Here is a 15,231-nt window from a genome sequence, read left to right on the forward strand (position 1 = left end):
AGATAAACAATTTCATAAATATAGATTTTTTAAAACAAAACAAAAAAAAGACTACCCAAGGAGTCATGGTGATTTCTGCGCATGCGCACGCGTTGTGTTACCGCAGCAGCGGTAGCGTGGTCATGTGACAGTGGCGTTTCTGACACAACAATACAGCACAAGCTCGCGTAAGCAAGCGCTTCTTTCGCCTTCCCCTCCCCTCCCTTCGTGCCTGGCAGGCTCTCTCTCTCTTTCTCTCGGCATGGCGGACGGCGAGAGGTCCCCGCTCCTGTCAGATCTGGGCGATGGCGCTCTAGGCAGCGGCAACGGCGGCCTGTCGCCCGGCGCAGCGCCCTACGGTGTGGCCAGCAAGCCGCAGGGTAGGTGGCTGCTGTGTGTTCGCGCTCACAAATTTCCGCCTCAACTAGCCGGATGCTAGCAGCTAGCTCAACGCTGTCAGTGAAAGAGAACCGGTCCGTCGTGCTTGTTTGTATAACAGGAGAGGATGTCAGCTGACGGCTATCGGGCAGAATGAGTGTATTGGATTCTATGTTCTGTAAAACCCTGAACGCATCACTGCGGCTAACCAGCTAACTGCTTACTTGTAGTAGCGCGTGAGCTAATTCATGTTGTCATCTCACACTACCTGTTAACTCAAATTGAAGTCTTGTCATTGCCACGGCAAATTGACTTAGTATAAAAATGCTATATACTGTGGTTGCTTTTTAAGTACTACATATTGTAGCTTAAACTCGAACGCAATTAAGCTAACTGTGTTGGTTCACTGTTGAGCAAAATCGAGAAACACTTGTTTTGATTGACATTTCGTGCGCCCAACCGGAAAATAGTAGAAGGCGGGTTTAAGCAGGTTTCTGATCAATTAGAAGAAGCTGATTTCTGAGGTGTTGCGTTCATATGTCTGGTTAATACGTGCGTAAAGCTCGTATTTATATCAAATTGAAAGAATGATCACTCACTAGAAGAAAAAAACAGTAATTAAAAAAATAATATGTAGCCGGACAATTAATTCGTAGAGTGTGACTAGTTGGATTCCCGATAAGCATTCCACAAATGTTTGTTGTTTTAAAGCTGCTTTTAAAGGCTCAGTAAACGTCAGCTCTGTAGCTTATTAGCTCCACGATTTAGCTGCGACTTATTTATAATATTGTCGTCGTATTTTAAGAGCTTAACCTAGCTTAATTAGAAAAGAACTAACCAAGTGTGTGCTGTTTTGATGGGGTACAGTGTGAGAATCACCAGGGTCACTAGGGGTCGTGGGGGGTGCTGGAGCCTATCCCAGCAGACTCCAGGCCCAGAGGCAGGGGACACCCTGAATCGGTGGCCAGCCAATCACAGGGCACAAGAAGATGGACAACCATGCACACTCACACATGCATGTTTTTGGAATGTGGGAAACCGGAGTACCTCAAGGAAACCCACGCAGGCCTGGGAGAACATGCAAACTCCACACAGGTGGATGCGACCTGGATTTGAACCCAGAACCCCAGAGCTGTGAGGCCCACGTGCTAACCATGCGCTAACCACTCGTTCCACCGGGCCGCCCTGATTTGCCAAATATAATGTTTAAATTAAAATATTTCAGAATATTTCCATACAAAAATAACATAGCAATATGTATCGAATGCATTTTTAACGTCTCCATCTTAGTTCATTGGATCACCCATTCAGCATTCCAGAAGTGTTTTGCCTGCAAAAGCTGCTTTCAGAAAGCAGAACTCGAGACCAAATCTTATTAGCTTGTTAATCATAAACAGGTCAGTTGTTATGGGAATGGAGACTTTCTTTCTTTTCAATCCAATTGTGCAAAACTTTTTTTTGTCTATTCTGTTTTCTGCCTTGTGTGTTGCAGGATTTGTACTTATTTGTCTTACACAAAAATAATGTGAAATATTAGGGAAGTTTACCCTTAAAATGGATAAAGTAATGTTATTTATAGTATCAATTACTTGGCGAGAATGTTTCCAAGAATAAATGGTGTAATATTCTAAGACCCAAGCTGTGTTTATTAGAAACAAAGTTAAGTCATGTGAGTGGGAAAATGTAACAGAGACGAAAGGGGGTCGTAACTGTTTTAGAAGAAGTAAAATGGAGTTGAATTATTATTTTGTTAATTGCTTTTGTTTCCCCTTCAGGCTTCCCACCTTTCCCAAGTCCCACACAGCCGTCGGTTCTGCTAGGTGAGGATCCACCTCCATACTCGCCACTCACCTCGCCGGAGAGCGGCAGCGCGCCCGTTATAAGCTGCAGGGTCTGCCAGAGTCTCATCTCGGTGGAGGGCAAAATCCATCAGCACGTGGTCAAGTGCGGCGTGTGCAACGAGGCCACTGTATGTACTAACACTCGGGGAGTGTTTTGGGGCTTTCTACTAGTTTGTTTCAAATTGATTACCTTAAGGTCTGAATTCATTCGGTTTTCATCATGTTGCCATCATTTACATGTTTGCAGGAGCATTTCATCGTTCAGTGCCAGTCATTTATAGAGCAGTTTGCATTATTTCCCATATTGCTGTCTACTCGTTAGCATTTTTACTGCCGCAACTATTTTTTTCTCAGACGTTACGAAAAACACAAGTAGTGGAAGAATACGGCGCTCAGCTTACAATATTTTTTCATTTTTGTCTTAATTTTGCAAGTCAGTCTTTTTTTTTAATTAAATGAATCATCAAGCGTAAAAGTGTCAGCCCCCATTTTTTAAAGTAACTCAAACTATTCATTTTTAACATTTAACCTTGTCAGGGTCGGGGCTGGAGCCTATCCCAGCTGACCTCAGGGGAAAGGCGAACTACACCCTAAACTGGTCGCCAGTCAGTCGTAGGGCACACACAGACACAGCCAGCAATTTGGACTGACAATTACACCACCACTGACTGGGAATTGATCCCACGCTGCCCACATCTCAGTCAGGTGAATGAACCACTACACCATCAGTGACCAACTCAAACTAAAAATCCAACAATAAGATTGAGGGAAGGGTTTTGATGACAGAATTTTTTATTTTTTTCAATTTTTTACATGGCCTTGATCCATCACGACATACAAACATAATAGATGAGCAAGTCGCTGGCATTAAATGGTTAGATTCTGATTAATAAATAAACAGCCACTACGTTAAATGATGTAGTTTGGACAATACTAAGAGGTGTTTGTGAAATTTGACTCGTCAAAGCATGTATGTCAGCTGTTGAACATTTTCATTTTCATTCAAATTTTCATTGCATTTAAAACAGACCGTCGCTGTATAGCTTCTGAGAGACAAACACCGGCCCCGCCCCATCCTGCTCTCTTGCCCTCTTCTTTTGTATGCTAGCTGTGAGTCCATATGAAGTGAAGAGTTCTTTTCTGCTCATCTACGCAGCCCATCAAGAACGCACCAGCGGGGAAAAAGTATGTGCGCTGTCCCTGTAACTGTCTGCTCATTTGCAAAGTCACCTCTCAGCGGATCGCTTGTCCCAGGCCGTACTGGTACTTGCATTACTCACTTTTTGCACTGTGAGAATGAAAGAGGAACTGGGTGTGGATGTGACAGTACTGTGAGAGCAAGAGAAACTAAAAAGAATTTTAACATACTCCTATACTACTATATATATACATTTATCTATATGGGTTCAGATATGCATTGTTCATGTTTGTTCCTGATTAGTCATTGCTTGTTTTTGTGTATGATTTAAGTAAGCGGATAATCAACTTGGGTCCGGTCCATCCTGGTCCAGCCAGTCCAGATCCCCAGCCAGCCGGCGCCCGTGTCTCCTGCGGGCACTGCAGTAACACTTTCCTGGTATGTCAGTAGGCATGTCTCATTTCAAACTCGTCCTAGTTAGCGGGACACCAAAGTCTGAACTCAAGCTAATGTTATTATCTCTTTAGTATTAGTTCTATTATTAACAGTAACATTAACATGTTACTTGGGACTTATTTTTTTATTTTTTATTTTAAATTGAACTCATTGTGTTCAGCGACTGCTCCATACTTACACATAGTTTTTTTTCTAAAATAAATATTCATTTAAAAATAAATAAAGAAATCAAATATGTATATATTTATTTTTTTATTTTTTTTAAATGAATATTTCTTTTAGAAAAAAAACTGTAAATATGGAGCAGTCGCTGAACACTTTGTTTAAATGAATAAATGGGTATTATATATATAATAAATATATATATATATAATTATATATATATATATATATATATAATATATATAAATAATATATATAAATAATATATATATACACATGTGTGTGTATATATATATATATATAATTTAAAAATAATTTAGGTATTAAAATATATATTGAAAGGATGTAAAAAGACCATTGAATATAATGTTTTTTTAATTTATATAATAAATTAAACTTTAGAAGTGTGTATTTTAAATTGTTATGGGAAATACTATATACATTAAAATATTAATTTTAAACATTTATTCATTTAAACTTTGACATGTTTTGGTACAATATCCTGAAATATTAAACGAGAAATATATTTGGAAAATGGTAAGATATTAAATAAAATTATTTAAAATGTAATTTAAAGAATGTAATGTATTTATTATTACAATTAAAATAAAATTGTAACTTTACTATTTTCAAATTTAACATTTCTAACATGCATGATGTGACATTTAAAATGTTTTGTAATTTTAACATCTATTTTTTAAGATTAGCACAATGAGGCAATGTAAATCACAACATTCCAAAAAATAACTGCAGAACACATTTTTGTCCCCAATCGTGTTAAAGCAAATGAGTGAGCCAATGTAAATTGTTCCTTGGTGGAGGTAATGAAACACCTCCTCTGTTGAACATGCTTAGCATTCAGTGGGCTTCTGCTTGTCCGGGTGGGAAACAAATGTTCTAATCTGTGCCTGGGGTGCTGTTGCGCTGATCTACTTGTCACCAACGGGCCGATAAACCTACCTGTGCTGAACATACAAATGAAGAAGAAGAAAGTAATTGTTCTTGCTCTATTATAAACCTGTTATTATTATTATTATTTTTTAAATTACACATTCGCATCAGTCACAGATGGCAAGCGCCCATAGCATCGAAAGTCTTGAGTGTTTGGCTTACAAAAACATCGTTTAAATAATTGGGGCGAAAAAAATGAATGATATAATCAAGAAAAGTAGAAACCGTCAAGCGTCTTCAAAATTTTTTGTGGTTTATGTTTTATGCTTGCAGTGGACAGAGTTCACAGATCGCACGCTGGCCAGATGCCCACACTGCAGGAAAGTGTGAGTTGTCTTTTATTTAATTTAGTGCATTTTGACCATATTTTAGCATTTTTCATCATTTACAGTGGTACCTCGACATACGATCTTAATCCGTCCCGGGACTGAGATCGTATGTCGAGCTTGTCGTAACGGGGGGGAACAACGCACTCGTGAACGAACAAACAAATTTAAATTAACTTGGATTCATATATACAGACACACTCAAACATACGTTTAATGTAACTTTACACAAAACTGAATTCTAATTTTGTTGTATTTTTTTTTACCTTCGTTCTGGGCGGGTTAGCTGTTTGCCACGCCTCCACCCTCACGTTCGCTATCGGTGGGCTGTTTGTTGTATTCCCTTCAAAATATTCCGAAAATGATGCACACAAATGTCCTCACAATAGGATAACGCACGACCACTTACCAACGAGAAGTAATCTTGAATGAGCGATCGCGGGAGCTAACAGGCTAAGGAAGGAAAAAATCCAACAGCTCAGCCTACCCACGTATTGATTGTGGGTAATGAAGTTTTATTCTGAGAAAGGGTGCCATTGACTATCGGTGTTGTGTGAACGAGTATACTTCATTACCCAGAAATCCCTCTTTTTGCCTGCGCATTTTCTGGTCCATGTGTAGGCGAAAGAAAGCCCGTAGATATCTGTTATACACGAAAGAGATGCGGCAAAAAAAGACAGTGCACTACAATGATAAACAGCCTCTCATGTCATGGCCACCTGGCTTGGTCGCATCTCGAAATTTTGATCATATCTAGGGCAAATTATTCGATCTAAATTTTCATCGTACCTCGAGCATGTCGTAGGTAGAGCTGATCGTAGGTCGAGGTACCACTGTATTTGAGTGTTCTGCTCCCAATATTTGTAGAATTTTTCCCTAATGTTAGTTGCAGACCTGTATTTACTACCTTTCTTGTATCCTTTTGCCTTTTATTTGTTTCAAATTTGGAACAAATACAATTGCTTATCAATGTTGCATTTAAATGAATACATGTACAATTATTGTGTTTAATAACTTTGTTGTGTCAGGAGGTTAGCATGTGGGCTAGCTGCTGTAGTCATTGGCATAGGAACCAAAACAAAGTGGCTTTGTTGCCGTGGTCGGCAGCAAAACTCAGTACTTACTCCTTTTTTGTAGAAAACAAACAAATTTGTAACCCAAAAATATATATAATCTGAAGAACATGACTTAAGTCAGTGTACATAACTTCAACCCTGAAATCTTGCTGCACTTTTCTTTGTCCAAGGGAAGTCCTTTTTCCCCTCTCATAAATAAGGCAACCTCATTTTTGACCGTGGATTAAAAAAATATTGTCGATAATGGTTTTTGTGCACTTTGCAAACAACTGTTTTGCTCAGATAACACCCTTTCTTTGCCATTGCAGTCCTGCAGCAAGAATTTTATTCCATTATAATTAATGGAGGATTTTGGCAAGCATCCTCAACTTCTTTGTCACCTTTGCAGCTCCTCCATTGGTCAGCGGTATCCCAGGAGGCGGAGCTTGTGGTGTTTCCTGCTCTGCTTGCTGTTCTGTATCTCAACTGCTGGTCTGATTGTGAGTAATTAATATAGATGGGCGTCTAAACTTGAGATTTTACACGTTTGTTGGTTTTACATTGCGACGTAATCTGCATTCAAACTTATTTGGACATTATTTTAAGAACATTATTATCTCATCAGCAAAAAACAAAAATCACCATCACATTTTAGTGGAACAAAATATAACCTGATAAAAGGTTAGCACCTAAAAATGTAAGTTTTTACCCATTTTGAAGAGGTTTTGACCCCTTGGTAACAAAAGCCCCCCTAACAAATGAACAATAATTCAAAGCATTGCTGTTGATGGCCATGTGAGGGAGCTACTCGAGCACAAAATTGACTGAGTTGTAGTTGACATTCTCCCCATGTTGCAGTGATGATGTCGCTTCCACTTGCATATAAGCAGACAAAACTCATCTAAATGTGCTTTTAAATCATCTGCATAATCCTCGCTTCGAAATCCAAAACATATGTCCTGTGCTTGGTTTCATCATCAAGTGGAATTCGAGTGGTGGTCTAATTGTTCTTGAGCTCGACAAAATCACTCAGAAGAGACCCCATGGGTACCAAAAATGCATGTGGAACAGAAGATGGAAAATCCCCATCTTTAGGAGAAGGGCTTTTGTTGTTGTTGGACCTTTGCAAAACTGACAAAATGGCTGTTTCAAATCAAGATGGCACACGCCGTAAATCCTCTAGAAATAACAAACAAAATGATGATCTTTAGTGGTTTTTGGACATGGCCTTGTCACACTTTATTCTTTTTATGCGTCTACCCTTAGTGGTTTGAATTGAATTTCACTCATGTTTTTGCAGGCTGGCACGTGGCTGACGGCTGAGACTTATCCCGGCATCTACGCCTCGTGGGCCGTTCTACTGCTTCTTGTGTTGGTGACCTTGGCGCGGGCCTTCTACTGGGCATGCATGCGGGTCAGCCAGCCTCTCCAGAGCTTCACATAGATGGAACGCCCACTACCGCGGTTCAAACTTCAAACCTTCCCTGAGTGGCCCGGTCAGAGGAAGAATGGCTTTAAAAACAAGCAGATGAGAAATATTTATTTCCGAAAACTGATCATGTGGCTACTCTCTGTATTCCTTTTGTTCCAACCGCTCCCCCTTCTCTCCGTCAGCTTTGTCATTTCCGCGCCTTCAACGAAGCATTTAACGTTTTATAAACATTGATGCCATCTTTGTCTCTCAAAAGGATGAAGGAGACGATTGAAATGCTTCGCTGTGTCTGAAGGTAGAACGCCGCCACTGAAAACACACGACACACCATTGATCCTCAAAAACTGAATTGTGGGTGGAATTTGGAGCATTAACAAAACATCAGACCCACAAAAATTGACTCATGCCAACTGACAGGTTTTCTCAAATATTTGGCATCTTTTACCATACTGCCTTTTGACGCGGACAACAACATGTTAGAAGCGCCATTTTTTTTTAGATTGCAGTTTACGAGCCTCGCGATCAGTTGTTCCCGAAAGGCTGATTGCATGTTCACGAAAGATTTTTGTTGCTTTTAGTTCGTTTGCACTAAGCTTTCTTGCAAAGGACCGAGAGCGAGGCTAGCTTCTGCGTTCATTAAATCTATTTAGCAAAAGAGGCGATTTCGCCATCGAAATCACGATCGAAAGAGAGATGAGTCGTTTTTTTATTGCTTTAAAAAGTATTTTCCTTAAACTTGACCGCATTGTTTGATTTTTAGTTCCTTTTAGCTTTCTTTAAAGGAAAATGATTTGCGTTACCGAGGCTCCCTTTGACGTAACGTATTGAGCTGTGGACGCCGTAATGTACGGATAACGATGATTATTGGGTTGGATCAAATGAACCCTTTGGATTTCAAATCTTAGCAAAATAGCAGAAATCGCGACATTAAGCTTTTAAATGTATTCCCGCTATCCTCCGCAATTGTACATTTCCGAATGCTGTGATAAAGAACATATTTTTTTCGTTTTCTTTTTTGTAAATCTTTATTTTTACCGGTGTGAAAGGAAGTGACTAAGCTAATTGCTCGGCGCGAAGGGGAGTGGAAAACTAACACTAAAATTGTGATTGTTTTTACTGTTATGTATTTAATGATTTTTAATGAGCTACTAACATGATGAGCCCAAAACAAACAAACACACACACACACATACACTGAACTTGGTGTCACACACGCACCCACAGCACCTTACACTGCAACGGTTATTTATTTTTACGTAAATTTTGTGCTAAATTCTCAATGATCTTAATAGAGAGAAAAAGCCTTAATGTTTTATTGTTTTTCAATCATGTTATTTTTTTTATCTGTTCTCAAATCAGTGCAGTCATTTGGATGGTGATTTAATAAACCAGTCAATTGTGCGCAGCCTGTTCGGGGACCAGTTTGTGATTTTACGGACCGCGTGCACCAAGAGGTTGTAAAAACAAAAGATGTGTTGAATGGTCGTGTCTCTCATCTCATTTTCTGAACTGCTTTATCCTCATTAGGGTCGTGGGGGTGCTGGAGCCTAACCCAGCTGACTTCGGGCCAGAGGCGGGGGACACCCTGAATCGGTGGCCATATATATAAAGTATATTTCTTTGTTCTATATTCTTTAACTCACTGACAACACTAGATGGCCAATTCATTGAAACTGGGAGGAATGGCTGTGAATGCTCTTTGTTGACATCTAACACACGTGTCAAAGTGGCGGCCTGGGGGCCAAATATGGCCCACCGCATCATTTTTTGTGGCCCGGAAAAGTAAATCATGAGTGCCGACTTTCGGTTTTAGGATCAAATTAAAATGAAGAGTATAGATGTATATTAAATTTCCTGATTTTTTCCCCCTTTTAAATCAATAATTGAACATTTTTAATCATTTTTTTCTGTTTTTGGTTTAAAAATCATTTTGTAAAATCTAAAAATATATTTAAAAAAAAAGCTAAAATAAACATTGTTTTAGATCTATAAAAAACTGAATATTCAGGGATTTTAATGTAGTTCTTTTAATCGCTATATAAAAAAAATCGAAATATATCTAAAATGGTCCGGCCCACATGAAATCGAGTTGACGTTAACGCGGCCCGCGAACGAACCCTAGTCTGACACCCCTGATCTAACACCATCAATGAGTTCAATTAATACCCTGAAAGGGTTTTATATATAATAACCTGTAAAGTCAATGAGATAACTAAAAAACAACTGAAGAAAAAAATTCAGCCCAGTTATTTGTGTGCCCTATTAGGACACAAAAGAGAGGAAAGGTTGGGTAGCATAAAGCTTTGAGAGACCACATGAGTCCCTTGAGAGAAATCTGAAGCAGTAGCGAGCCTTTGTAACCTTTTGAGGACGTCATCAAGTGTCTGGCATACTCACACAAACACACTTGCACTTCAATGGTAAATGCTGCAGGTCTTTGTCTTTATTATCCTTTTTATTGACTTAATTTTTCACTTGTTACTTTTTGCGCCTGCGGGCGCCAAACTTCGTCTTTGTCGTTTGTCTTCACAATGGAGACATATCGCTGCGTCAAAACCATAAACACTCCCTCGCTTTCTCACTAAATATTTTATTAACCTCAAAGAATTGCACTTTCATCACGTAACAATAATTACAAAATGCCATATATTTGTGGATGAACAATGAAATATAATATGAAAAAGTAATTGATTGCATATCTATAAAAAAACAACCGCGACCCTAGTGAGGATAAAGCAGTTCAGAAAACTAGATGAGATGAGATTAAAAAAACAATAATAAGAAAAAAATATAGACCGATCTGAATCACAGAATGATGTTAATTATATTTTGTACATGAATAATTCCTAATTCTCTGTCATTTCCCTTTCATTGCTTTTCACCTGGTTGCGCTGCTTCCAGGTGTGTTTTCATGTTTAAGCATTTAACCAATAACATTTCAGCCATTATTTGTTGCAAAGGTCATAAATGTACCTGGAGGCTTTCACAACCAGTTCATCGCTTTCACAAAATACGATAGGCTAGTGATAAAGTGGACTAGTCAGTGCTACCAAACTATCTTTAGCAAGCTGCACAAGCAAATATACGTATCCTAAATAATATTTCAATTGTATGAGGTTATTATTGATGCTTTTTATGTGTCACAGCTGTAGCAGCAGTAAAGGTTTTATAGCCATAAAATATGTATTGAGGGTTCAATTGATTCAAACATAGCAATACTGAAGGTGTACATGTAAAATTTACAAAAAATACTACATTGTTTTCATAATAACGTGTATTAGTCCAATACAGATTTTTATGAAAACAATGTATTTTTGTGTGTCTATTTTTTAATGGGCGTGACCAAGGTAAGAGTTCAAATGGCCAATATAGATATAGAGATGGGGATATAGTGATATAGCTATATATATATATATATATATATATATATATATATATATATATATATATATATATATATACGTATATACATATACACACATACATATATACACATATATATATATATATATATATACATATATATACACATATATACATATATATATATATACACACATATATATATATACAAATATATATATATATATATATACATATACACACACACATACACACTATACATACACACACACTATACTATACATATACACATACACAGCATCTGTACACTACTACTATACTTTCGGCAACTTTTTCCATTGCACTCTGCACTTTGTATCCCCCTCCTCTATACCAGCCACTTTCATGTCCTTGAAGGTAAAGCATCTATATTGTATTTTATTTCCAATTTCAGCACTCAGCTTACATTTTAGCTCTCAAGCGCTAGTGTCAATGTAAGCGCACCCACAAACAGTTGCAGGAATGTACGTGCAGAAAAGCCTACGTACCGCTCAGACGGCTAACTCGATTTGACCCTTAAGACGATTCAGCATAACCTTCATCTCCTGCAATACCATCATCCTCTTCAAAACACACTCACTGCACAATGTGACACATTCTGTGTTGTGGAAAAGGGCACGGACCACAAGCGTGGGCAAAGTATGAATGGGAAGAGCAGTATGTGTTTGTGTCTTTGTTTGTTTGTGATTGTGTGTATTTGTGCATTTTAATTTTTATATAAGTTATATGTAAGTTTTAATCCTAGTGTTACTATACATGCGTTGTAGGATTGGGCGTTTAATGGTTCATGATCATTGATCGTAAAAAAATTCAGGTTGACTTCAAAGATTTGGGAGTGTCAAGGAATGTTTAATTTTGCTGTTTTATAAGATGACAAAATTTACACTTGTTATTGAAGATGATTCAAACTTTCACCAAAAACAGTGATATTAATAGGGAAGTGAAAATGTCTACATTTTATTTGTCTTTGATTTTCCTAAGAAAATGAAATATGTCACTTTGGAGCCATAATTCTTTTTATATACATTCTTCACATTGCTGAATTAATTGAGCTTTGTATGATGATGTAACGATGGGTTTGCCGTTTTAAATATATAAACCATAAAATGGATTTTTATGTTATTTCAGAAAAGTTACCGAGTATGTTGTGTGATATTGAATATATTCCCCTCAGAAGAAAATGTAAATAGTGACGCATAATTTTTTAAATATACATTCAATGTCGAGGGTATTCCTTGTTTTCTTTATTGATTTATATATTTCTTTCATTTTTGTGGTTAAGATTGACCCTGTATGGAGAAATAATAATAGATTTTTCGTTTTGAATATAGACTATAAAAATTTGCTTGCGTGAGTAATTTCAGAAGTGTTATAAACTACTTCGTATTTTGTTTTGTGATATTTACTTCATTTATATTCCTCAGAATAAAAATGTAACTAGCGCCCCATAATTTGTAATACATACTTTGTATGGTTGAGAGATTTTCTCATGTTTTTGTATTAATTTCATTTCTTTTTTTTGGTCGTATTTATTTTGTACAACAATATAAAGATGGGTTTGCTGTTTGAAATATAGACCATGAAAAGTCCTGTTTATTTTAAGTTGTTTGTTTACTTCATGTTACCAAAAAGTAGAAGTAGCTTTTTATTATTTTAAAAAAGTTTTTAGACAATATTTAAAATATCAATCATAAAATGTACATCAAATTACCAAAAAAATAATAATTGAGAGGATCATCTTGAAAAAAGTGAACACCCAGTTTGATGCATCTTTTTGTGTACATGTATATGAATATTCCTGTTTATTTACTTATCCATAGGTGAATTAGTAAAAGTGTTTGTGTTGGTCAGTGTGAGCATGAGTGTATACATGTTGTGTTAGTGTGTTTTGATGTTGAGGGTGTTACAAGTGTTTTGTTTGCTTAAATCCGTGTGTGTGGATGTGAATATATGTGATAGGATTGAGATGAAGGGCAGGATGAGGATGAGGATAAATAGCGAGAGGCTAAGCGTCAGATTAAAGTGACCCCTTGTCAACCGTAAAACAAACAGTCCTTTTAGCGCAGGATCAAATCCGGATTTAACCCCCTCTTTCTCTTACACACACACACACAAACACACCCACACACACCAAATTTGTCACAGTTGCAATAATACTGTTGACTGAGGCAGACGAGGCTTGTTTCAGGGTGTCGCCTGGGGTTTTTATTTCTTTCGCTGCTATAATATGACTATTTTGACATGGGAGCTTTTTTTAAACATCTTTTCTTTTACATTGGCGTGATGACACAAAACAGCCCAATTTGATATTTGTGTAAATGCACATGAGCAGGAAAATGGATTAAGCTAAGGGAGATTTGAGTGTGATTGATGGAAGTATGTCTATTTCAATTGGGGAAGGCTGGCAGTGATCGTTTGTTTTATTTCAAATTCAAATGCTTTGTTAATGTAATGAAAATATACGAGGATTTTAAAGGGATATTAATCATAAATCGGTTTAGTGACGACTGCATGTGCGATTTTGGTTTCAGGCCTTTTTTTTTCTGGGTGACCCCTCAGATGCTATAAGTCAATTAGCCACATTCATAATTGATGCCTGTCTGGCAGACTATTTGTGTTTACACTCAAATTAAAAGCCTCCGGTGTCAGTTGTCCCGTCTCCAAGTCACGACAAGTTCAAGTGTGTGTGGTGTAAAATGGTAATCTTTTGCGATTTAATCGCCACGGGCAGTTTCTGTGTTGAAATTATATTTATTTTTTGATCTTTCCATTTATGAGCTGTCACTCAAACAACACTTGCAAAAATTACGTCTTTGTTTTCCGCATGTAAGTCAAGTATCGCCTAAAGTGATTTTTCTCAAACCACAGACGTCAGAGGATTTAGTACATTTGAAAAGGACATTTTTTTATAGTAGTGCTTACATGCTGCATTCTGGTGCTACCAGCTTGCTCCAGCAAGTAAGAGGTTAATTTGATTAGTTCTGTATGTCCATTTGTCCATTTAGCTCAATCAAGTGTCACCTTCAGATTCAGATGTTTTTTTTTCTTTTTTCCTCACTAACCCAGTATAACCGGTACACGACCGATTGGTCACTGGTCTTTTGGTCGCCAATCTTTTGGTCGCCCGGAAGGTAAGTGATAATTACCATTTAAATTGTTGCTCAAATTCCCTAAATACAAACTGCGAATTACTATTTAGTCATACTTAATGCCCTAGTAATTATTAGGCTAAAGAAAAGCTCAAAATTTCCCGGACTTTTATTGTTTTTTGTTGGAGAACTTGTTAAGACCCTGACTGACGTAGCTTCTTAAAGGGACAATGCATGTACATACAAACTCTTATACACTCGCACGTCGGCTCAGTGAAACTGCTCATGGCCATTGTTGGCTTTTATTGATGCATAGACCGTGTTGTTTTACCATGTTTTGTCACCGGTCTTTTGGTCGTCAGTCTTTTGGTCGCCCGTTGTCACGGTCAGGGCGACCAAAAGACCGGCGACCAAAAGACGGCGACCAAAAGACGGCGACCAAAAGACCGGCAACCAATCGACCGCACACGTTATAATCAATCCATCTAATTTTCTGATCCACATTCATGACAAATAAATCTAACGTGGGTTGGACCAGTATATTTTTGACCAAAAAAGTTCACTTATTGGCCGCTATTGACGGCGTCAGTCGTCCAATCCATTTCAACTGCGAGGTTGAATGATCGTACCTCTGACACCCCTGATCGAAGCCTAAATTTAGACACTTTCAAACGTTACCCTTTTGTAAACTCAACTTTGTAAATCTATCAAACTGACGGATTATCAATCTATCTACCCAAGTGAGCTGTCGCTTTTAAAGAATGTATGAAGTGGCCAATTTTCCTCACGTAACTTTGTAACTCCACCTGTCTGTCAAACGAACATATTGTCTGACAGCCTGAAGTGATATTTCTTCCTCACACAGCTGTCAGCTGAAAAACTGTCAGACTGTCTGCTTCTTCATGCACGTTCGGTGTCACCACCAAAAAAATTGCAATATTTTTGTATATCTCTCGATCAATCAATCACTCGGACCGTCTCTAATTGCCAGAGTTGTCTGTCTATTCATTTAACAACCAGTC

At 37.7% G+C, this 15,231-nt stretch overlaps 1 protein-coding gene across 1 annotated transcript; it reads left to right on the forward strand.

Annotated features, from left to right (window-relative positions):
• The first annotated feature begins 89 nt into the window (after nucleotides 1–89).
• pip4p1a (phosphatidylinositol-4,5-bisphosphate 4-phosphatase 1a) lies at nucleotides 90–9,119 on the forward strand. The gene is made up of 7 exons (XM_077616013.1): nucleotides 90–359; nucleotides 2,133–2,326; nucleotides 3,355–3,461; nucleotides 3,669–3,774; nucleotides 5,179–5,231; nucleotides 6,696–6,786; nucleotides 7,587–9,119. The coding sequence occupies exons 1-7, from the start codon at nucleotides 242–244 to the stop codon at nucleotides 7,728–7,730; spliced, it is 813 nt and encodes a 270-aa protein (XP_077472139.1). The 5' UTR covers nucleotides 90–241; the 3' UTR covers nucleotides 7,731–9,119.
• Nucleotides 9,120–15,231: the final 6,112 nt, after the last annotated feature.

This window comes from Stigmatopora argus, chromosome 12 (genome assembly GCF_051989625.1).
Source record: "Stigmatopora argus isolate UIUO_Sarg chromosome 12, RoL_Sarg_1.0, whole genome shotgun sequence".
Taxonomy (NCBI): domain Eukaryota; kingdom Metazoa; phylum Chordata; class Actinopteri; order Syngnathiformes; family Syngnathidae; genus Stigmatopora; species Stigmatopora argus.